Source organism: Penicillium angulare, assembly GCF_028827245.1.
Source record: "Penicillium angulare strain IBT 27051 chromosome Unknown utg000004l_segment0_segment0, whole genome shotgun sequence".
Classification (NCBI taxonomy): domain Eukaryota; kingdom Fungi; phylum Ascomycota; class Eurotiomycetes; order Eurotiales; family Aspergillaceae; genus Penicillium; species Penicillium angulare.
In genome coordinates, this window is record NW_026623163.1 from 6,399,502 (window position 1) to 6,421,546 (window position 22,045).

The 22,045-nt window shown below is 46.9% G+C and overlaps 7 protein-coding genes across 7 annotated transcripts; 4 read left to right on the forward strand and 3 right to left on the reverse strand.

Moving 5' to 3' along the window:
• Positions 1-979: 979 nt before the first annotated feature.
• Positions 980-2,695, reverse strand: N7478_006288 (FAD-binding oxidoreductase; the record flags this gene model as incomplete). Its single annotated transcript, XM_056922502.1, has 1 exon — positions 980-2,695. One exon carries the CDS (start codon positions 2,693-2,695, stop codon positions 980-982), a length of 1,716 nt encoding a protein of 571 aa, XP_056780539.1.
• A 2,049-nt stretch (positions 2,696-4,744) lies between these two features.
• Positions 4,745-6,744, forward strand: N7478_006289 (uncharacterized protein; the record flags this gene model as incomplete). The annotated part of the gene is made up of 4 exons (XM_056922503.1): positions 4,745-4,986; positions 5,132-6,506; positions 6,561-6,655; positions 6,708-6,744. 4 exons carry the CDS (start codon positions 4,745-4,747, stop codon positions 6,742-6,744), a joined length of 1,749 nt encoding a protein of 582 aa, XP_056780540.1.
• Positions 6,745-7,370: 626 nt separating this feature from the next.
• Positions 7,371-8,693, forward strand: N7478_006290 (undecaprenyl diphosphate synthase family protein; the record flags this gene model as incomplete). Its single annotated transcript, XM_056922504.1, has 2 exons — positions 7,371-7,595; positions 7,710-8,693. The coding sequence occupies 2 exons, from the start codon at positions 7,371-7,373 to the stop codon at positions 8,691-8,693; spliced, it is 1,209 nt and encodes a 402-aa protein (XP_056780541.1).
• Positions 8,694-9,101: 408 nt separating this feature from the next.
• On the forward strand, positions 9,102-11,160 carry lys9 (saccharopine dehydrogenase (NADP+, L-glutamate-forming); the record flags this gene model as incomplete). Its single annotated transcript, XM_056922505.1, has 10 exons — positions 9,102-9,153; positions 9,275-9,328; positions 9,520-9,713; positions 9,769-9,946; positions 9,999-10,006; positions 10,059-10,114; positions 10,175-10,217; positions 10,281-10,893; positions 10,950-11,008; positions 11,065-11,160. 10 exons carry the CDS (start codon positions 9,102-9,104, stop codon positions 11,158-11,160), a joined length of 1,353 nt encoding a protein of 450 aa, XP_056780542.1.
• A 753-nt stretch (positions 11,161-11,913) lies between these two features.
• On the reverse strand, positions 11,914-13,238 carry N7478_006292 (AHA1 family protein; the record flags this gene model as incomplete). Its single annotated transcript, XM_056922506.1, has 4 exons — positions 11,914-11,932; positions 12,079-12,734; positions 12,870-12,952; positions 13,016-13,238. The coding sequence occupies 4 exons, from the start codon at positions 13,236-13,238 to the stop codon at positions 11,914-11,916; spliced, it is 981 nt and encodes a 326-aa protein (XP_056780543.1).
• A 941-nt stretch (positions 13,239-14,179) lies between these two features.
• N7478_006293 (uncharacterized protein) lies at positions 14,180-18,150 on the reverse strand (the record flags this gene model as incomplete). Its single annotated transcript, XM_056922507.1, has 2 exons — positions 14,180-17,703; positions 17,763-18,150. 2 exons carry the CDS (start codon positions 18,148-18,150, stop codon positions 14,180-14,182), a joined length of 3,912 nt encoding a protein of 1,303 aa, XP_056780544.1.
• A 3,390-nt stretch (positions 18,151-21,540) lies between these two features.
• Positions 21,541-22,006, forward strand: N7478_006294 (uncharacterized protein; the record flags this gene model as incomplete). The annotated part of the gene is made up of 2 exons (XM_056922508.1): positions 21,541-21,673; positions 21,894-22,006. The coding sequence occupies 2 exons, from the start codon at positions 21,541-21,543 to the stop codon at positions 22,004-22,006; spliced, it is 246 nt and encodes an 81-aa protein (XP_056780545.1).
• Positions 22,007-22,045: the final 39 nt, after the last annotated feature.

The window sequence follows — 22,045 nt, forward strand, 5'->3', positions numbered from 1 at the left end:
CCACAATGCGAGATATCCCGAGTGTATTCCATCCAGACACTCAACTTTGTTTGGGGGTTCTGTACTCTGTATAAAATTTCACAATATTGTAGATAATAATTTAAGACAGATACACTACTTCAGTGGGTAAGCAAGGGGCTCATATTTTATTTCACTAGGTTAGGATTGTGGATTTAACAATTGTATGAAATTCCTTAAACATTCAATGACTGCTTGGCCTGATTTTCCTATCGCATCTTGTCATAAGCAGAAAATAGTTGAAGTTCAAATGTTTGATCTCCGAACAACCTTGGAATGGACTATACTAGTGGACGAAGATATTTTTGAATTTAGGGCAGGGGCTTAGGGCAAGTACTGCCGATGTCTGAGAGGGGATGGAATGCACAGCGGCAAGGTAAGGAGGCGGTGTTAGAATGTGATTGGAAGTCTTTCTATAAAGCTTCCAAGTCCAACTCCAGTTGAATATCTGACATCAGGGGGCCTTGCCATGCCAGGGAGGCAGCGGTGCTCTTTACTTCTAGGGTTATGGTATTCTCCATGCTAAGGATAACTAAACTGTAAATGTGCCGCTCCTTTGGTTATGAGGCTGAAGTTAATTCGAAGGAATTATCAGGTAACTTTTAAGTAGCGAGAAGCTTTCAAACGTATATTGACACTGATGATTGTAGTGATCAAAACGTAAATACAATGTTTAAATTCAACGGCGAGGGCTCATGCCAGTCAGTCTCTGCCGGCGACCATACCGTGGAAGGTGTGGCTAGTGATAGTTAATTTCAAGATGATCAAAGATACCCTCTTCGCGTCTGAATGAAGTACAGTACCTACGTACTGCTTTGTTTAAAGTGAGAGGATCGAAGATAGTTGCTAAGAGGCGAATCTTCGTTATAATTAATGAAGTTCAATAAAGTTCACGCTTTTACCACCACTTCAGTACTACTAGAGGCCTATTTAATGAGATATCTTACAATTTAAGTTCCCCTCAAGTGCTGGTTGCAATAGCCGAAACAGCGAACGGGTTTGAAGTGAAGGTACCGTTGGGATCTGCCTTACCCCTTGCCTTACCCAATCTCTGGTACTTTTCAGCATCCTCATAATAACATTCCCATATCTCCTGCTTCCCCAGGTCCCAGTCACCATAAGACCCCCAGAGCAAACGTCTGTCCTGCTTGCTAAAAGGGCTCGAGGGACCAACCATAATAGAGTCATTCTTGGCCTGCCATTTCTCGGCATACTCTTTATACTGGTCGCCCGGTTCATGAAAGCAGTCTAGCGTCTGGACAACCGACGAGTCCCTCCAGCTGTAAGAGGTGCCATTATCCTTATTTAAATAGAAACGCGAATTCTCGCCTCCAAAGCATTGAATCTGCACTGAAAGCTTGCAATGTGTGTAGACCTCGTACTCCTTGTCTCCCGGGTTCCCATCGAACAAGTGGCGCGGGTTATAGATCAAGTCGATGCGATCAACCACGGAGTCGACCCAGCCGTCCTTTTCGAGAGTCTTCGAGTTCGTAGAGTAGGTGCGCTTCACGTAAGGAAGATCAAACTCTCGTTGCTTGGGGAAGATCCATTTTCCAGTCATTTGAGACATATCCTCCTCGAGCTCTTCGATGAGGAGGGTTTCGTTTGTGAAGAATCCCTTCAGGGCCCGGAACTTGTCAAACCATTTATCAACACTCTCGTCATACTTGTCATCTTTGCTGGTTGGGCACCACTGCGCATAGAGCACGATGATGGCGGGGAAACTGCCTTCCAGCCAGTCAAGAAACTTATCTGCGAAGGCTTCCTTGATTTTATCCTGAACGCGTGCCCATATGCCAGCATCCTTCAATGTGGGGAATAGTTTCGTGACGGGGAAGTCGGTACTAAGAACGCTCACACAGAGGTCAAAGCCTCGCGGGACATTGCTATCGTCAGCCATTTTTGCGACTGCAGTAAGCACGTTTTTAAGGACCTCCGGACTGTAGAGCCAGAGTCCTTTAATACCATGTGGCCCCTTGAATCCATTTGGACCAGAAACAGTCCCCATGTAGCTTTTGGCCTGATATACCTCGACGATATAGTGCGTGATTATTCCAAAATTACCTGGGCTGCCCCCAAGTATGGCGTAGAAAAGGTCGGGATCGTTCCCCTTAGAGATGTCTCGAATGACACCGTCATGGCAGACCATACGAATTGTTCTGATATTATCACCAAAAAGGCCGAAACTACGGCCAAGTTGGCCATAACCACCAGTTTGACCATGCCCACCCACACAGACGAAAGCGCACTGTCCGGTGGGGACAAACAGTTGGTTGTGCTTGAGATATGCGTTGAAGTCCTTGAGTTGATTACTGACACCTGCGAACACTAGTGCTCTATCTTGGTCAATGGGTTCGAGGGGATTCAGAACCATCAAGTCCTTGTATGTGTTGCTCAGGTCGATCTGAATGTTCTTTCCACTAGTAGATGATGCACCACTGTACTGGTGACCACCACTCTTGATAGCGATAGCGACTTTATTCTCTCTGGCCCAATTCACAGTCTGGATGACGTCTTCGTCCCGTTTCGGCTGAACGATGAGATTGGGGTACATGTTGTGATCACTCTCGTGAGTTGAGGTCGCATATTGCTGGTTGAAGTAGGCATAGTCTTGTTTTTCAGCTGGGTTCCCATCACGGGAGTATTGCATCCCCTCAAAAGATTGAATTCGGACCATGATTTCTTTCTGAAAGAAGCAATTGAGTTAAATATTCAATTGATTGAACCCTAGTGGACATGCCTCAGACGCGAGCGACACCCAACTTTATACTTTGCAGGAGTGCTTGCACATGTGGGGACTCGTGTAGATCCGGGGAAGCTCAGCTGCTTCGGTAATTATTATTTGGCGTCTGTAAATTCAAGTAATCGTCATTGATATGAATACATAAAGGCATTGCATCACTAGTTTACAATGATGATGTAAATCTATTGCACTTATGCTAAGTAGATCTATGGTAAATCATATTACTCTTACCACACTTGTAAAGGGCTGCAAGCATCTATGTACTAATTCAATATTGCACATGTGACATCCTAAATTATATTGTGCCAAGGCCCAAAAGACAAGGGCTGCTTCCAAGGTTCTCTGCTGCGGAGCAAATTAGCTTTTTGTATGAACCATAGATCTTGCGGTGAACGGTGGGCCTAGATTAATGGCCATAAGTCTTCCCGGGAACCGAAAAAATATTGAATATATACATAGCCTCGCCGTTTGCAAAATTATGTCTACAACTTGAGTGACACTATTTAGCAACTCAGAATCAATGAGTCCTCAGGGAACCAGTCACAGGGTCCAAGAAGTTGCTCAATGAGTCTGTGGGTCTGAGCCCGATTGCCCTCATAAAAGTGGCGCTGACCAAATTAGGTAAGCTCCACTTTTCATGATAAATACAGTACAGGTGTCTAAGTAGAAAGATACTTAGGAAGACTTAGACAGATGATTAGACAGATGCTTAGAAAGACGGGTTGAAAGACAATCTAAGAATAGCACCTGGGTCAACCTAAGCTTGAAGGACATCTGGACATCCGGACATCGGTAGATGATAATTTTATTTCTAATATCGGGTATATAGCTCTGTAGGATCTTATATCTGTTCTCTGGTAATGTATTGAAAACATTGAAGTATGGAATTTGTTAATATGAGATGCTAAAATTTAGGCGGAGAATAGCCTATCATTTATAACGACATGGATATATAAATTTGTATAGACTCTCTGGATGAGTGCTCTATGTCATTAAATTCACAATTCTAGTGCTAAAAATACATCGAAAATTTTGAAATGCTAGATATCGCTACCCTAGCAAAATGAAGGGCCATCAAATTCCATGTAAAAAAAATGATTAATGTTATGGAGAACTCTGCCTTCGGTGTGGTAGGCTAGGTGCCGAATAGATGCCTTTAGACAATTAATAAATGAGTTAGCGAAAAATCATGTGCACGATCACTGAGTGCCCACTGAGTGATCACTGTTCTATCACGTGACAAACAGGAGCAGCTCAATGAGCCTGAGCAACCTTATTAAAGCGGCAGTCACTGAATGAGGTAGCCCCACCCGTCAAGAAATATCCAGTACGTACAGTATACCTACATAATGGATGGACATCAAAGAGACCAAGTGGGTACACCCCCTACAGAGCCCTAAGGATTGATCTACATCCTAAAAGCTTACAAATAAGAAGCCCCCATTGGCCCATCTTTATCGCTTCAACATACAGAGTGCCTTCTACGCCACTCTGATTGGATGAAAGGGCTAGATGCCCCCAAGCCTTATTGCAAGTTTTGCGACCATTCCCAGGCTAGGAATTAAGAAAAAGCAAACAAGACAACCTTTGAAAACTCTGTAGCGGGACACGCAACTATCAGGTAGGACCTGGAAGCCACCCCCTCATTTGAGAAGTCAAGACACTACGTCGCTGCTTCCTCGCCAATCGGCTCAAAGTTCGTGATGCACCTTCATTAATCAACTCCACCTGATAGGCTGCTTGAGGTGGACTGTGCGCCCAATCTAGAATCAAAGATAACGGACTTCACGCCCCTTCAAGAGAAAGTGAGAGGTTGCAACGATTGATTATTACTGGAAGCGGCACAGTTACTGATACCGATCAGGGCAGTCTATGCTTTAGCGGATGCGGGGCTCCGGACATCATTACTTCTACGAGATTTCTGGCACTTCTTCTTTGCGTGCTTTTCAATATCGGATTTCAGGTCACTCATGATACTCTGTTATGGAGGGAGCTATGAATGCTATTAAAAGGCAGTTTCGGCCGACGTCTGTGCTGTCAAGGGAGGAAGAGGAGAGGGTAGATAATCTTAATCATGGCCCTGATGATCTTGAACAAGTCGAGAGCCAAAGTCCTGAGTTGAAGGGTATCGCGAAAGACACGGTTCAGGCGGAATCGGGAGTATCTGCTATTGAAGGTGCCACTTCTGTTTGGGGAAAGAAAGGCAGATGGCTTGTTATCGCTGGGTAAGCTCTATGCTTCACGATGGGATATATGATGATCATGCTAACGTGTAGCCACTTTTGCGCCTGAAGAATCGCCATGATAATGATAATCTAGTAAGTAATACGAGGCTCTCTTACTGATGCTTTATGAGCTAACCATGCACAGCGAGCTCGACAACTCGACCGTATATATCTACAATAACTACTCAACATCATCCTTCAATGCCCTTTCAAAACTGGCAACGCTCAGTACTGCCGGATCTGTCCTTTTCGCAGTCATAAAACCACCCATTGCAAAGCTTTCAAACGTCATGGGCCGTGGCCAGACGTACATGATGACGATTAGTCTTTATGTATTATCTTATATTCTCATGGCTTCAGCCAAGTCGCTCAACGCCTATGCTGCGGGATACATCTTGTATGTTATGGGTCAATCAGGTACCAACATTATGAACGACATCGTTATTGCAGATTTAAGTAACGCGCGATGGCGTGGCTTTGCAATCGGCGTTTCTTTCGCTCCCTACCTCTTGACGCCGTGGATATCAGGCTTCATCACCGAGAGTGTTGTGAACGGAATTGGCTGGCGTTGGGGAATTGGAATGTTTGCCATTCTCATGCCCTTTGGGGCAAGTTTCATCATCACCACCTTGTTATACTACCAGATGCAAGCTAAAAGAAAGGGTCTTGCGGTACGCCAAAGAACGACAGTCTATGACTTTTGCTCCCAAATTGATTTGGGTGGCGTGGTTCTCTTCAGTGGTGGCTTCGCTCTGATCTTAGTTCCATTGACATTGGCAGCGACAACAACCAGCAAATGGAGGACACCATATCTCGACGCCCTCATTGCCGTTGGAGCTGTCATGTTGATTGTATTCCCGTTCTATGAGCGTCTTGTCTCCAAATACCCCTTCATGCCGCCATCCTACTTTAAGAATCCCACCATTGCTCTCTGTCTATTTCTCATTGCGACAGACTCTATCGGCTTCTCATGCACTCATACCTACCTATACACATGGGCAACTGTGGCACGCAATTTCTCAGCGCGAAATGCAACATTCTACAACGCGACCAATGGTGTGATGCAGTGTTTGACGGCTATAATTGCTGGAGTCTTCATGATGTGGACACGGCGCTATAAGTGGTTAGTTATTGCTGGGGCTGTCATCCGTCTCATCGGTTACGGTATCATGATTCGTCTCCGAGGCGCATCGAATTCCCTATTTGAGCTTTTCTTTGTGCAAATACTACAAGGCATTGGCTCGGGTATCATGCAAGTAAACCTGCTAGTGCCAGCGCAAATATCCGTACCGCACGCACAGATGCCACAGATAACAGCTTTGGTTGTGTGTTTCTCTTTCTTGGGATCGAGTGTCGGTGCCTGTATTGCCGGTGGCATATATACCAACACTATTGGAATGGCCTTGAAGAACCACCTAGGCTCACAAGCAACGCCAGCATTGATCAAAACCCTTTCTAACTCGATTCTTGGTGTCGCTCCAGCCTGGGGTACTCCAGAGCGTATTGCCGTAAACCTTGCAGTGAGTCTCATGATTGCTGCATCATTGTTGGAAGCAAGTTGACACAAAATATAGTTTTCGGATGTTTTAAGATACATGACCTATACTGCGTTGGCATCTTCCGTGCCCGCGATGTTTCTAGCCTGGTTCATGCCGAACCACAACCTTCCGTGAGTGATTATGCCAAATACGGCGATGATAGTATCTAACTTTCTTTCGCAGGGACCGTAACAATTTGGTCGAAGAGCCTACGGATTAGTGAATTCGAAGATAATGTACATAGTAAGACTTGGGCGGGAGGTCTATTTTTGAGCGTGCTATGTACGAGACAGTCAAACCAAGTGCACTTCTCTTTCTTTTGGCAGTCTGGACCCTTCAGCAAACAAAGGCTGTGTGGTCTTCTCTCTTTTTACTGTATACAATCAATTAATACAACATTGAATTCGAATGTTGTTGATCCAAGAGTCCAACCAATAGGATCTCGCTTGACACTCGGGATGTACATTACCGCGGACCTCGCCACAACCCATAATACCCCCATAATATGGATGCCGATGTAGATCTCATGCTAAAAAAAAAAGACCAAGAAAATAACAATGCAGCCTGCTAATATCGCCTCCTTCGTGTTAAAAAAATCCTGTCATCTCTAATAATTCCCCTTCGCCCCCGTGAACCACGAAACCGGAGATTCCGGATGCTGTACGTGCCTTGTATCTCATAAGACTAAGACTGACCACGTTGCCCGCATCGCGTCCGCCAATACTCACAGCCCTGCTCCACCTTCCCTCTCTTTTTCTCCGCCCCAATATACGGAGTTCCACCCCAGATCAATTATTTCACATCCCCGATCCATCTGTGTGAGCTTCGTTTCGCTACGTGTTCACCATGGCGGGCTCCATGCACTTATCGCAACTCCGGAAATGGTTCCTCGCCTCTCCGCCGATCGAACTTGCGATTAACAACTTGAAGGAGCTCCTGGTCGGTGCGCTTCGCCAGGGGCCCATCCCCCAACATGTGGCCTTCGTGATGGATGGGAACCGTCGCTTTGCCCGATCGCATGGGATTGAAACTGTGGAAGGACATAATTTGGGCTTCGAGGCATTGGCTAGGGTACGTTCGCCCCCGATCAGCTGGTTGATCCCAACAGCTCTATGTGGTGCAACGAACCCTTACTGGCGTCACCCGTACAAATTTGACATATACTAATTTCTTTGTCCTCAATAGATTCTAGAAGTCTGCTATAAGAGTGGAGTGAGAGTGGTTACCATATACGCCTTTAGTATCGAGAATTTCAAACGTTCGAAATTCGAGGTGGATGCCTTGATGGACATGGCCAAGGTGAAGCTGTCCCAGATGGCCCAGCATGGAGATCTATTGGATCGATACGGGGCTAAAGTGCGCGTTCTTGGGCGCCTCGATCTCCTCAAGCCCGATGTTCTGGCTGCTGTCAACAGGGCCGTCGATCTGACTAGTCGCAACGGCGACCGCGTCCTGAACATTTGTTTCCCCTATACCTCCCGCGACGAGATTACCGGCGCAATTCGCGAAACCGTGGAAGACTACAGTACACCACTCTCATCGAACGGCACTGCTCGAACCCCTTTCTCCGAATCCCATATCGCACATAATATCCGAGCTCAGACTCTGGGATCGAAACCACAAGATTTGCATAGTGACTCTGAGTCTAGCTCTGCGGGCTCTACGGTGCATGACGATGATTCTGTACTGCGCGGTGAACGACCTCATCGGGTCTACGAGTCTGGGTCTTCATTCTCGTCATCCACAACTCTTCATCATCTACAACAGGATGGTCAACTTAAGAATGGAAACCATGGAAATGCATCTACCGATGAGAAGTCGGCGTTCATGTCTCCCGAAACTATATCTCGGCAAACACTGTCTGACCATATGTTGACCAAGGGTACGCCACCTTTGGATATGCTTGTGCGGACCTCTGCCGTGGAACGATTGAGCGACTTCATGCTCTGGCAGTGCCATGAGAACACAGAAATCGTGTTCCTCGATGTCCTATGGCCAGAGTTTGATCTATGGCATTTCCTTCCCGTACTGCTTGGATGGCAACGACGAATTTCCAAGTCGCGACAGAATCCCGACGCAGAGGGTAATTTTGCGGGTGATAGCCCAGAGTCCAGTGAAGAGGACATTGATTCCTCGGCTCTGCGACAGGGCAAGTTGAAAGCCATATAGAGCTCCCTTTTGCCTGTCATTATTTATATTCTTTCATGTTCTTCTGTACCTTTTCTTTCTCAGCATTCAGCGGAGTTCTGGAGTTCGAGTGACCCCTCAACGTGATCACTCATGTGTTCATATATCCCAGCAGCATTAGGCAGCATACCTCTACACATATTGTATGATCCATCTATAACTATCATTACTTAGAATAGAATCTATCTATCACGTCTTCCATCCTACGCTTTCCCCAATCCAGACTCCGACCCTGAATTACTAAACCGGGCGGCTACCCGGTGCTATAAACTGGATCGGGGCCCCGCGCCGATACCGGCCACGTGACGGCGCTCATTGACTCAATTCAGTCTCAAGGTTCTCGCCGACTTTCATTCTCCATTTTTATCTATACCCTTATAAAAGATCAAAATGGCTGCTCAAATCGCTGGTTCTAAGGTCCTGCTCCTGGGCTCAGGCTTCGGTATGTCTTAATACGACCTCAATCCCAATCTACGGATTGCCTGGATGCCCCGCATTGCCAGCTTCTGCGTTGCAATTATGTCTATACAAGAAAATATGCTAATATTCCTGTTAATTGATAGTTACCAAGCCCACTGTTGATATCCTTGACAAGGCTGGTGTTGAGGTTATCGTCGGTACGTTCAATTGATCCGCTATCACTCTCCTACTCGCTGCGATAGAATTTATCAAATTACCCCGCCATATTATCGCAAGATGCCCAACATCGCATACACCGCTAGACTGGCGCAGTGACTGCGATTTTATACCCCGCGCATCGTTCAATTGAAATTAGCATAGTCGCTAATTATAAGATCGTAATGAACAGCTTGCCGTACGCTCGACAGCGCTCAGAAGCTCGCCGCTGGCTTCAAGCACACCAAGGCTATCTCTCTCGATGTTAGCAACGATGCTGAGCTTGACAAGGCCATGCAGGGAGTCTCTGTTGTGGTCTCTCTGATTCCTTACACCTTCCACGCTACTGTTATCAAGTCTGCTATCCGCACCAAGACCAACGTTGTTGTAAGTATAGAGTCAGTCGCATGGCACCATGAATTTTCATTAACGGGTGAAACAGACTACTAGCTACGTTTCTCCTGCTATGGAGGAGCTTGATGCTGAGGCTAAGGCTGCTGGCATTACTGTCATGAACGAGATTGGTCTGGACCCCGGTATCGACCACCTTTACGCCGTTAAGGCTATCGCCGAGGCCCACGCTGCCGGCTCCAAGGTTACTGGCTTCGTTTCCTTCTGTGGTATGTATAGAATTCTCATTGATGATTTGGAATGGTAAACTAACTTTACTAGGTGGTCTCGTGAGTATTCTAAATTGTTGAATAACTTGCAATTTATTAACATTTATATCAGCCTGCCCCCGAGGCTAGTGGAAACCCCCTGGGTTACAAGTTCTCCTGGTCCAGCCGGTACGATAAAAGTTCCTTATGCCATACATCTCGAAGAGCTTATTAACCGAAAAATTCTAGTGGTGTCCTGTTGGCTCTACGTAACGCTGCCCGCATCTACCAGGTATGAAGGCCTGTTGAAAGAAGCCCAATAACACATCATTGCTAATACAAGTTATACGAATAGGACGGCAAGCTGGTCGACATCGCTGGCCCTGACCTGATGGCCACCGCTAAGCCCTACTACATCCTTCCCGGCTTCGCCTTCGTCGGATACCCCAACCGTGACTCCACCTCTTTCCGTGAGCGTTACGATATCCCCGAGGCCCAGACCGTCATCCGCGGTACCCTGCGTTTCCAGGGTTTCCCCGAGTTCATCAAGGTTCTCGTCGACACCGGTTTCCTCAAGGACGAGGCCAGCCCCGTCTTCGAGAGCTCCATCCCCTGGAAGGAGGCTACCCGCCAGCTTCTGGGTGCCGCCTCCTCCTCCGAGAAGGACCTTGCCGCGGCCGTCGAGTCCAAGACCTCCTTCCCCAATACTGAGGAGCGTGACCGTATCATCTCCGGTTTCCGCTGGATCGGTCTCTTCTCCGACGAGGCTACCACTCCCCGTGGAAACGCTCTCGACACCCTCTGTGCCGTTCTCGAGAAGAAGATGCAGTACGAGGAAGGTGAGCGTGACATGGTCATGCTGCAGCACAAGTTCAACATTGAGCACAAGGATGGCTCCAAGGAGACCCGCACCTCTACTCTGTGCGAGTACGGTAACCCTGCCGGTTACTCTGCTATGGCTAAGCTTGGTAAGTACTTCGTCGCAATTTGTGGGGTATCTTTGATTTCTAACAGATGCGTTTAGTTGGTGTTCCTTGCGGTGTTGCCGTCAAGCAGGTCCTTAACGGTACCATCTCCAAGACTGTATGAATGACTCTCCCTAATTCAATCCCTGCACACACTAATATTTATATTCACAGGGTATCCTTGCTCCTATGACCATGGACATCTGTGGCCCTCTTATCAAGGAGCTGAAGGAGGAGTTCGGCATCGAGCTGATCGAGCGCACCGTTTAAGTGCATTACCTCGTTAAAAACGACTTTTTACGTAGCCTAAAAGTACAAAGAATGATATAGATCATGATTGGATGTTTCTAAACCCTCATTTTCGACCAGGTGTCTTCAAAGTAGTTCATATATACGCCAGATTGCTTTTGAGTGAATGAGATAGATAGATATCCAGCACCTGGGAATTATCAATATTTTATGGACAAGGTATAGTCTCCTCATTATGGACTGTCCGGTCGGATGATCCTATACTCGTCTGAAGTCTGCCACACTGCATTCGCACCGCAATCAATTCAACGAGTGGAAGAGGAATGAACTCCCCTCTTATGATAAGAGCACCTGGGAAATTTACATGCCCAGTTATAAGCGAGCCACACGCTACCGTATTCATCATGCATAAGTAGATTCTTAACTTCATTATCATGGGCATATCATTTTCCTCTATCATATCATCATCGCAATTTCTAGCTCAGTTAAGAAACCGAGCCAGAACCATACAAACCCCAACAAGCACAAAAACCCCAAAGGTAAACGAATCAACATAGAAGGCTCAGATCAAGGCTTCAATTCTAGTTTCAAGACATACCAGATCTGATACAACAACGGTAGAATTGGTGTTTCAAAACGCTTGCGAAAGAGACGCAAAATTTCCCATGTTGGCACAATGTATCTCATTCTTTTGTATTGTTGGGCGTGGAATGGACTCGACAGGCAGGTTTTCTCTATGTATATTGCCATGCGGCCATTACTTCACGAATTCGATCAGAGAATAGTGCCAAAGCTATAGCAAGAAGAACAACCAACAGGGTTAGTAACAGTCCTCCAAACGAACGAGAAGTAGATGATGGTAATAAAGAAGATCTGGACAGGAAGAACCTGCATTGGTAAGGGACAAAAAAGCAAAGGGCATTAAACAAGTGAACTTACCCGAAAGTCTGCTTGATGCTGCGAACGTAGTACATATCCCAATTTTGCTTGGTGACATCCTCCTGGCCAACGGGGACACCGGACCACTCGACGCGCATCTGGGTCACACCGTCGACGTTGTTCTGGTCCAGGTTGATCTGCAGGGTACTGAAGTGGTCGGCGGGCCACTGCGCAAGACGCCATTTCTGGACAATCTGCTTGGGTTGGTCGAGCTTGACGAACTCGCCGGTGACGTTGCCGTCGAAGATGGCGAACTTGCCGCCAACCTTTGCACCCTCGAACAGGCGGGGTGCGCCACGGGTGAAAGCTGCGATGCGCTGGGGGTCGGTGAAGGTGTTGTAGAGCTCCTCGGCAGTGGTGCGGAACTCATCTGACGCTGTCACAGTGGTGGTGTTAATGGCGACCTTGCCGGAGGATGTGGTGGTGGTTGCAGTAGCGGTGGTCTCCTTCTTGTCGGCTTGAGGGTGGACAGAAGCAGGAGTGAAGCCGCTGGATGGGTTGGTGCCGGGGGCATGCTGGAGATCCTTGGCGTGCTCGGCGATCAGGGCGCCAGTGAGCTTTGCGAGGGCCACACGGAGTTGAGGGAGGATCTTGGAGCGAACCAGATCCTTTACGGGCTGCTTAGAGGTGGCATCGGCATGGTTCTCAATCTCGAACTGGGCAGGAAAGGGAAAATTGATGTTAGTCTTGGCGTTCCGGACTCTTTCATTCTTCATTTCTAATCTAACGCCTCTTTTTTTCCTCGTGGGAAGGCGAAAGGTTCATTGATGGGTTGGTACAAGGGAACATACGACGTACTCATCTTCCTCGGTATCGTGGGCTACCTCGGGGATGCTGATGGAACCGCTGACCTCCTCGGCGTCCTTGGTCTTACCTATGGAGAAACAGTCTCAGCTGCCAGGATCGCTCGCAGGAATTCAAGTGGATTTCTACAAACCTGAATACTCTAGCGACAGCTTCACATCGAACAGGGTAATGACCTTGCCCTTGCGCTGGCTGACGTCTACGTCGCCATTCATGGACACCACCTTGTCTACTTTGGCTGACACACCCCCTTCTTCGGCACTGATGACAGTGAGGTTCTGATCAAGGTACGCCTTGGCCCAGCCAGAAGCGTCCTTGTTCACCCAGTGCCAGTTGTTGGGATTGTGGAGGACCATGATGAAGGTTGACTATTCAAAAAAGGAAAAGAAAATTCTGATTTGGTGACGATGTGACTGATTTGAAAGCCGAGTTGCAAATTCGCAACTTCTCCTTCTTCAATTTATCTCCTGTTTCCTGGCAGATATCCAGTTGAATCTAAAAAGGGTTCTTCAAAATTTGCATGTTAGCAAACTGGGTCGCAGAATTTTTTTGGTGGCGGGGAAATGCAAAAAGAAAAATTTAAATGCAAAAGAAGCAATGAAGCCACAAATATCAGGTCACGAATGCGTATATCCGGACGGAAACTGATCGTCATGAGCGTTGGGAACAAGTCCATCGCCGTCTGACTGGTGCCAGCTGTATTTCATCATTTTGGGCAAAGCAGGGGGACATTTTGAACCCGAGTGGGAAAGCTCAAGTACATAAGAGAGCTAGAAGCTCCAATTGGGAAGAGGGGAATAGAGTATAAATGGACAAGGGAACTCACAATTTCAAGACAAAGTCCAGATAAACTACTGGACAGAGTATTCGAAGAGGGGGAATATGAAGAGAAGAAGAAGAAGAGGGAAGGGACGGATATTTGAGGGATTCGGCACGGAACACTCTAGAAAGTATTAATCACGTGATATTGACGGACCAAGTGGATCCAGGTCGCTGTAAGTGAATGAGATCAACAGACACCCAACAGTCAGGGATTAGAAATAATATCATGATGGTGTTTCGTTAGCTCAATAACTGAAAGTCGAAATTTGGAAACGCAATATCAACTTGAAGGTCCAAGATTTGAAATAGATAGGGAAGTAGACAAGAAAAACAGATTGACCTGGTAGATGTATATTCAAATTTGGGTTGCAGCGAGCGAATGGGGATATCACAAATCTGAAAAGAAAAAAGAAAAAATATAGGTATAGAAACAGGAATGAAGAAGAAAAACCCAATGAGCTCAATATAGTCCCTCCTACGCCTGCTCCAATCGTTCCAAATCTTCCCATCCATCTTCACCCACAAGCTGTTCCTTAACTCGTTCACGCAATTCTTCAATTTGGCTTCCAAGAGCCTCGGTCCACTGGCTCTCGACAGTAGCAACTTTATCCTTCAAATCCGTAGTAAGAGAAACCTCGTCATCTGCTCGAGTGACTTCTATGATCTGACGCACAGTTTCTTCAGGTTCCCCCTGCTGAATTCGTTCAGCTTCAACGAGGTTGCGATTCGCCCGCATCAAAGCTGAGCGAACTTCATGCAACAAGCAGAGAAGATTTGTCTGGGACTCGATATATTGATAGCTGGATTTCTCAGCATGAGAAAGTAGCGAGTAGAGGTACTGTAGCGGATGCGAGTGATAACTTGGATTTTCTTCGTACTCGTTGGCGGGAACCTGAACTCTGAAACCATGTAACCGCTCGGGGACTTGCTGTATTAAGGCAAGCAGCGAGGGTGCAATATCCCAGAATGCTGAGAGCTGCTTTTCAACACCTCGGACGACATTTTGCTCAATGACATCCAGGAATGATTCCAGACGAGCAAGTGTCTCGGATTCATACTGGACCCGTCGATCCAATGTATCCTTCGTGAAGAATGCTTGCGTTTCGCGAAGCTTCTCTTCATTTTTGTTTTGCTGATACGGTAGCAAGGCAATCGATTTGTATTTCTCGTCACGACCGCTGACCAGATCAAAAGACTCTCTGTGGAGTTGTTCTCTTGCTTCGAAAAGCCATTTCAGCTGAGTGAGCTTCTCCAACAGCTCAGGCTTTTCATCGCCTTCTTCTTGCGTTTGATCGGGGGTTTCGTGCTGGGCATCGTCGAAGAGCTTGCTCCTCAATTCATCGATACAAAATGTTGCTCTCTCGATTCGGTCAGTGATAATAGGATGCATTGGCTTCAGCACTATTTCCTGGTAGGAATCGAGTTGGCGTTTTGCCAATTCCCTTGCACGTTGGTTCTCCTCAGCGATCATTGCAGCCTCTGCTTCGGCAGCCTCGGCGAAAGTAAGACTACCTTCTTGAATCTGGCTCTGGATATTAGATTTGAAATGAAGGCGACTTTCTTGAACCTGGCTTTGATGCTCTTGGATCATTCTCTCAATATCCATCTCGTACCGCTGTCTGGTTGACTTGATTTCAGAAAGATCGGTAATAGAGCGAACAGTAGTTCGATAAGATACGAGGTCAGGATGACTATTGTTGACCGCGGGGTAGTGGCGAGGATATGGCGGGGGTAGAGTGACCAGGCGCGATATATCCAGCTTTGAATTTGCGATGGGTCTTTGGTATCGCGACTGAGCTTCCATACTGGGATACCCATTGCCGTCCTCATGCCAGCCGACCTTTTCGGGTGGATATTCGTCTGGGCCATAAGGCACATCTGGACCAGTATAATTTGAGCCCGCATCATCAAGATTCGATGGCGTACGTTCCTGGTCCCACTGGGTGGAATCTCGAGGTAACCCCATATACTTCGATTCACGCTTGGAACGTTGGACCCGCCTGCCATTCCCATCGCTACTGGACCCAGTTTGGGATTCCCACCATCGACTTGGTGCACGACCTCGTGAGCTCTGTTCATCATTACTCATATTGATACTGGCAATAGGCGACAAGCAAGGCTGATAGGTATTCCACCATGCGGAATCAGGTCTGCTTAGTCGATTTTGAGGAATGTCTAGCTTCGGAGCTGGCCTGACTGGTTTGGATGGAGGTGCTTCAAATAACTTGCTATGAACCGAATCGGTGTCAAATGACCCGGAAGCCCAGACAGAAGCATAGCGCTGGCGTCGAATCGCGGACTCGGCGATCATATATTGCGTGAAAACCTTCAAGGCTTCGGCATCGTTTGCTGCCGCAGCCTCATCTTCTATGAATTTTCGGTGTCTCTGTATGGAGTTCTGAACAAATTCTGTATCCTGCTTGATCATACCTTCCAACGAATTTTGCGTCATTGCTTCTCGAGACGGTATGCGACGCGGAGATAGTGGTTTCATCATGGAGACAGCATCATTAGGCATGTGCAGAATGTGCGAGATTGGGCGCTCCTCTGGTCCCCGGGATAGGGCACGGGGTCGTGACTGTGGTTGAAACTCTTTACCAGAGCCTAACGGAGGCGTGGGTAATGCCTTTGGTGGCTTCGGTTGAGCTATTTCTTTTGGATATGATGAAGACGACTCTCCATTCGGTGAAAAAGGTGGAGTATGCGCAAACGCAGCAGATGGGCCACTGGCACTAGGCCCAGCAATTGGACTTGGCTCTGCTTTGGGCGTTGGGTAAGAGGTATCATCGGAGAAAAGACCCCCAGAGCTTGTTCGAGATCGCGAGGTAGTGAATTGCCCCTCGGATGGAAGACTTCGAGCACTTCTCGGGGTAAATCTCGAAGACGTAGGCTGGCGTGTTGGATCCGGACTATTTCTTGGTGATGGAAGAACCAGATTTGTCGGCTTGATGTTTTCTAGAGCGTCAGCCCATGGATTATTGCCGGTGGCAGAGACCGCGCTCATATCATCAAATGTTTGACTTTGACGGTTACGTCGCTCGATTCTTCTTTCACGAATACCTTTGGCACTTGGATCTCGGACTGCCTCTCTGCGGAAGAGACCGCCGCTACCTGGAGTTCTTTGAGTTTCACGTATGTTGCCGCCTGAATCGAGCTGCTCAGATATATCAGGCGTCGGAATCACTCTAGTCGTATCAATGTAAAGTGGCTGTTCTTCTTGAGTTGGGCGGCTATTGATGTACTCTTCATCCACCCAGTCGGCTGGTGTTGGTGGAATACTTCCAAGGCCAGTTCCAATTGACGGCCGCGGCCGAGTTCTTACCCTTACAGAACTTTGAACTGTTCTTGCAGAGGAGGACTCCGAAGAGTCACTCAAGCTGACAGACCGTGCAGTAGGGGGTGGACCTGGTGGCGGTGGTGGAAGCGGCATACCTGGCTCCCAGCTGCTATTCGATGGGGATCCATTTCTTGTTTGACTTTGTGCCCTTGAGGCGTTTGCGCTGTGCACAATTGCACCGGCGGAGGCAGCTCGTCGCGAAGCAGGTGGTCTTAAAGGTAGTTCCGGTTCGCCATATGATGGTCCTGGTACTGGACCCCTTACGGCTTGTGATGCTATACCTTGCTCATAAGATGAAATCGAAGCCCTGGCTCTGGAATGCAAGGATGGAGACTGATACGGTCCTCCCTGATACCCATCTACTCGACTATGAGAGACAGACCTTGGTCCTGCATAACCTTGTGGCGGAGGGGGAGGAGGCAATGACTGCTGATGGGACTCTCCCTCACTTGTGTAAACCATAGAAAGAGGCCGTGGGCGATGAACAGAACGCCGTGGATGTCCGGGAGAAGCGTTAAAATCACCCTCTCGGGGATTTTGAGGTGGTGTCGTGGTAGGCGTCACCGAGACATTGGGATTTGGAGACGCAAAGCTTCCTTGCGATATTTGGTTCGGATTGCTTGGAGGTGAGTATGGCGGAGGTGGAGGTGATATAGGTTCCTCTGCAGTTTGTTAATATGCAGATCTAGTCAGGGTAATAATGTATGAAAGGATTCCTGACCTCCATGAGCTCTCTGCTGGGATACCACACGATGTTGACTGCCTGAATGGGCAAACTGAGCTTGTGCAGCTGCCCCGCCTACCGGACCCCAGTCTTGCGGATTATAAGGCACATTGTAGTTGGCTGGTTGTCTAGATGGGGGCGCTGATCTGCCGGTCGCTGGAGAAGGAACAGATGGTGACTGGCCGTGTATAAAGGGACTAGACAGCGACGTCGATGACAATGGTGTTGTCCCCTGAGGAAATTGAAGTCCACCCAGGGCTGTTGTCAATAATGGGGGCTGCAAAGCCTGGTCTCGACGATTTGGTGATAGCTGATTACTATTGTTGGCAATGCCCGGCGACCAGCCATTATAATGCTGCTCATCGCCAGCATGACTGGATGCCATCCAACTAAAGATCGCAAGCGGTCAATATAATGAACAGGTCGGTGAAGCTTGAAAAGGATAACAACACACCCGTTCATCCTGAACTATGTACTCATCAACACGCACTCCAATTTGAAGCCATGGCCCTCCCCAGAAGAAAATGGAATCGCGAAATCAGGGTGGAATGCAATACAAAAGGAAAAAGAAAGAAAGATTAGAGGAGGGGCTAGGTTCAATGACCGTCGAAAAGCTAGAAAATGAGAGTACAGTAAATCCTCCAGGGCCTATAGGGCCAATTAGTGCAGACCCAGGCGAATGGCACGATATCCACAAAAAAAAACAGAAGAGGGGGCAAAAAGCTATATTTGGAACGCCCATGTCCTTTCAGCAGAGCCAACACAGAGATGGAAAAGCATGGCCGAAGCGGGGAACCGAATATGCAGCTTGGTGATTCTCATCACACACGGCCCAGGGTCGGCGCTTATCGTCGATGCTGAGAGGCTGGAGATCGTTGCCCCCGCAGTCATCACCCAAGCCAACAGCGAATGAGCGCGCGTATCACAACAAGCTCAGGCATTTGGTTCTTCTGGTGCATACTTCAGGGAGGAATCGAACGAGGCCCCTGCAGGGACAGGGGGTCATGCCTAAGAGAAAATCAGGTGAAATTAAATATGGAGATGTGCTACGCTATAAAAATGTAATCCTTTCAAGTGATGGGCGCAAAGAGATTCCGAATTTAGATCTTGTAATATTTTTAGAATATGTAGATATTATTTGACTCCACACTAATGCAAGATACATGCTAAGAAAACTCGGCCGGGCAGACCGACAACTTGCACACATAGCGCGGCTGAAAAAGAAGATAATCCCTGTAAACTAGTCTCACCGTTAGCATGAAGCCACAATCAACGAGACAGAACAATAAATGTATGAAAACAAAGTGTCAGATAAAAGCCTTGTCACAGGCGGTGGTCATCAATTAAAATTCCTTATGTTGACCGTCGTGATAATGTAAAATGAATCATCATATAAAAAGGGGAGCGCGAACGAAGAGAGAATGAAAAGCAGACAAGTCAACTTACACCATAGCAATGAAAAATGTGCGACGCCAATGGATGTGGCGTATGTGTTAGTTTGAAATCCTGTTAAAGATCCATCAGCATCAAGCACTGGATGGATATGGCAGGCAATCGATATTCGATTGAGTCTAGTCAGACATGACGGTTCTCGTCTCGGCCAGCAAGCTAGCTCGGACATATGCTTGTCTTTGTTTGTGTCGATTCATCATGAAAAGGAAGAAGTTTGAAGAAGAGAGGTGTGACATACACCTACGGGCTGAGACAGCAAGGTCGAGACACGAAAATTTCAATTTTAAGATATAAACACTGTTTGCCAAGACAAATTAGCCTCTGACAAGAGAATTAAATGGTGCAAATTTTGCATAGGACAAAACAAGTTTTCAGTAGGCATGAATGGTATTAAAAAGATTGTGTCTGCATGGAAAACTCCGATAAGACTCGTCATCTAAAGGTATCATCATACAAGATGGGGGAAAGCAGGAAAGAAAAAGAACAGATGCCTACCTGATGGGTTTCTACGAGATTGACAATGCAGTCAAGATAGCTTGAAGACTGATCGATATGATTAGCCACTCGTCACAAGAGGATGTGAGTTTATGAAGCTATCGAATGTGTCTCAGTGGGCGAGGTTTTCTAGGCCTGCCACAAAATGGGCGTATCCATCATGACCGAACACTGTCATGCATTCGTCGGAGCCCAGTGCCGTTTCATCTTCGACAAAGAAAAGGGTTTTTGGGAATCTTGGGCTGGTCGCTTACCATCTGTCTTTATTCCAGTTAGCATAAGATCTTGAAACATAATCAAGAAAAAAGATGCAAGTGAATAGAAGGGTTCAGTAAAGCCATTGGTTGTCGTCAGAGATCCGAAGACCTTGGACGGTAATTTCCAGCGTATATTTAAATTGCGATCATCATGAAAGAGGGAGTGGGTGAAAAATTTGCAAGGAAGAGATTGACTAACCATTTACAAAAAAGAAATGCCGATCGATGTTGCTGCTGGTGATGCCTAGAAATTTTAGTCCTATGAGGGCTGGTTAGCTCTGTCAAACTCAATGAACTGCAATGATGACAAAAATCAAGATGAGCGTGAGATGCTCAGACTGACGTGCAATAACAGAGTTTTCATTCCTTGAAGGTCAAAGACTCTAGTTTGAATTTGGTTATGGTTTTCATCATGTGAAGGGTGCTCATGATAAAGGGAAGTGAAGTTTCAACTCGGTCGCTTACCATGAATTCAGAAACTGCCAGGCAGTGTGGAATTAGTAGGTCGTATGCATGATGAAATCCAGGTTCTTGAGAGATCCATCCCAGCTCAAAAAGCAACCTCCAAAGGGAAAAACATTGATTGCCAATGGAGGCGCACACTGGTGTAAGAAAGAGAAAGCACGGGAACAAAATTCGACTTTTTCAAGCTCCCGTCGCTCCGGATTAACTATCTTTCCGGTACTGCCTCGCTTGACACTAGCGCCCCGCTTAGCATTGATGCCTCAGGCATTAATATTTGTATTCTGGTCAGTGACTACGACGCCTCGTTTTATTTTATTTTATTTTATTAGGGTATCAGATGGTACAGCAAGAGAACCAATCGACTTGTTATCTCTTACAAAGAATAGACTCACCTTGGGGTCAGACAATGTCGAAATCGAAGGTGTTCGGCCATTTGAAAATTTCATTGCTCAGGATCCATGAACCGTGCCTGATACGGATTATACTGTAGAATTTCCCACAATTTAAATTGTCATTTTGTATTCTAGTATGTTGGAGACATGATATAACATCGGATTGAAGCCATCTCATTTCACCCTGGACCCAGATTTATGCAATTCAGCTCGAGCCTGATTCCGGGTAATGCGGGCAGTGCGGAAAGCAGTGTCGTAACTAGTAACTCTGAGGTACAAGAGGATTATATCATTTCTAAAGTCATGCGTCTGGCAGATTCCAGGCTTTAAATAAAGAGACCATATTATGTTCAATAATACCAGATAACGAAGAGTCTTCCTCACAAATGATGAAAATGGATAGACTTTACATTCATCTCCCAGCACCAACCGAGCGAGGAGGCTTGACAGCCATGGAGCTACTATATGCCCAAATGCCATGTTATCACAGCCAAAGAGATTTTCTTACAGGTACAAAATGTCCCAAAGCCCTCACTTGAAGCCTCCGTTAAGCAATTGCTCTATACCAGACCCCGGCGAACTTCCGAACACATGCGTCGTTTGTGGAGATACACTTGGTAATGATACCAGTTACCGTCGACTCCCATGCTCTCATATCTTTCATCAACCCTGTATTGACTGCTGGCTTCGGGAACAAGATGCCAGCTGCCCAATATGTCGCCGAACGTTCTATTATCTGAGGGGTTTGAGGCTACTACGGGTTGCCAGCCCTGCGACCATGAACCCGGCATTGCCGATCAAATCGTATTTGCGAACCATAAAGTCATGGATGAGAAGGAAATTAAATGTGAGGCGGAATAATACTGGATAGCTAATTGTGTTTTTGGAATGTAATAACAATTAGCGCCCATCAATATTGCTCGCTAGCGCATCGACTCATTACTGATATTAACCTAGACCAAAATTTGATATTTACATGGAGTTTCCAGAGAAACTGGCAGACCTTTTTTGTTTTCATTACAGATTGAAGAAACCAGAGTCCGTCATTTCATTCTAGGATATATTAGATCATTACGTTACCCCTTGGCACATCATCTTCGTTCCATCCGAAATACCCGGTGGATCTCTCGGCGTGATCACAAATATCCTGGCTACAGGCCCGGATTGCAATACAAGCTGAATTCCAGGAATGACCATCATATGTATAGGGATGATGGCT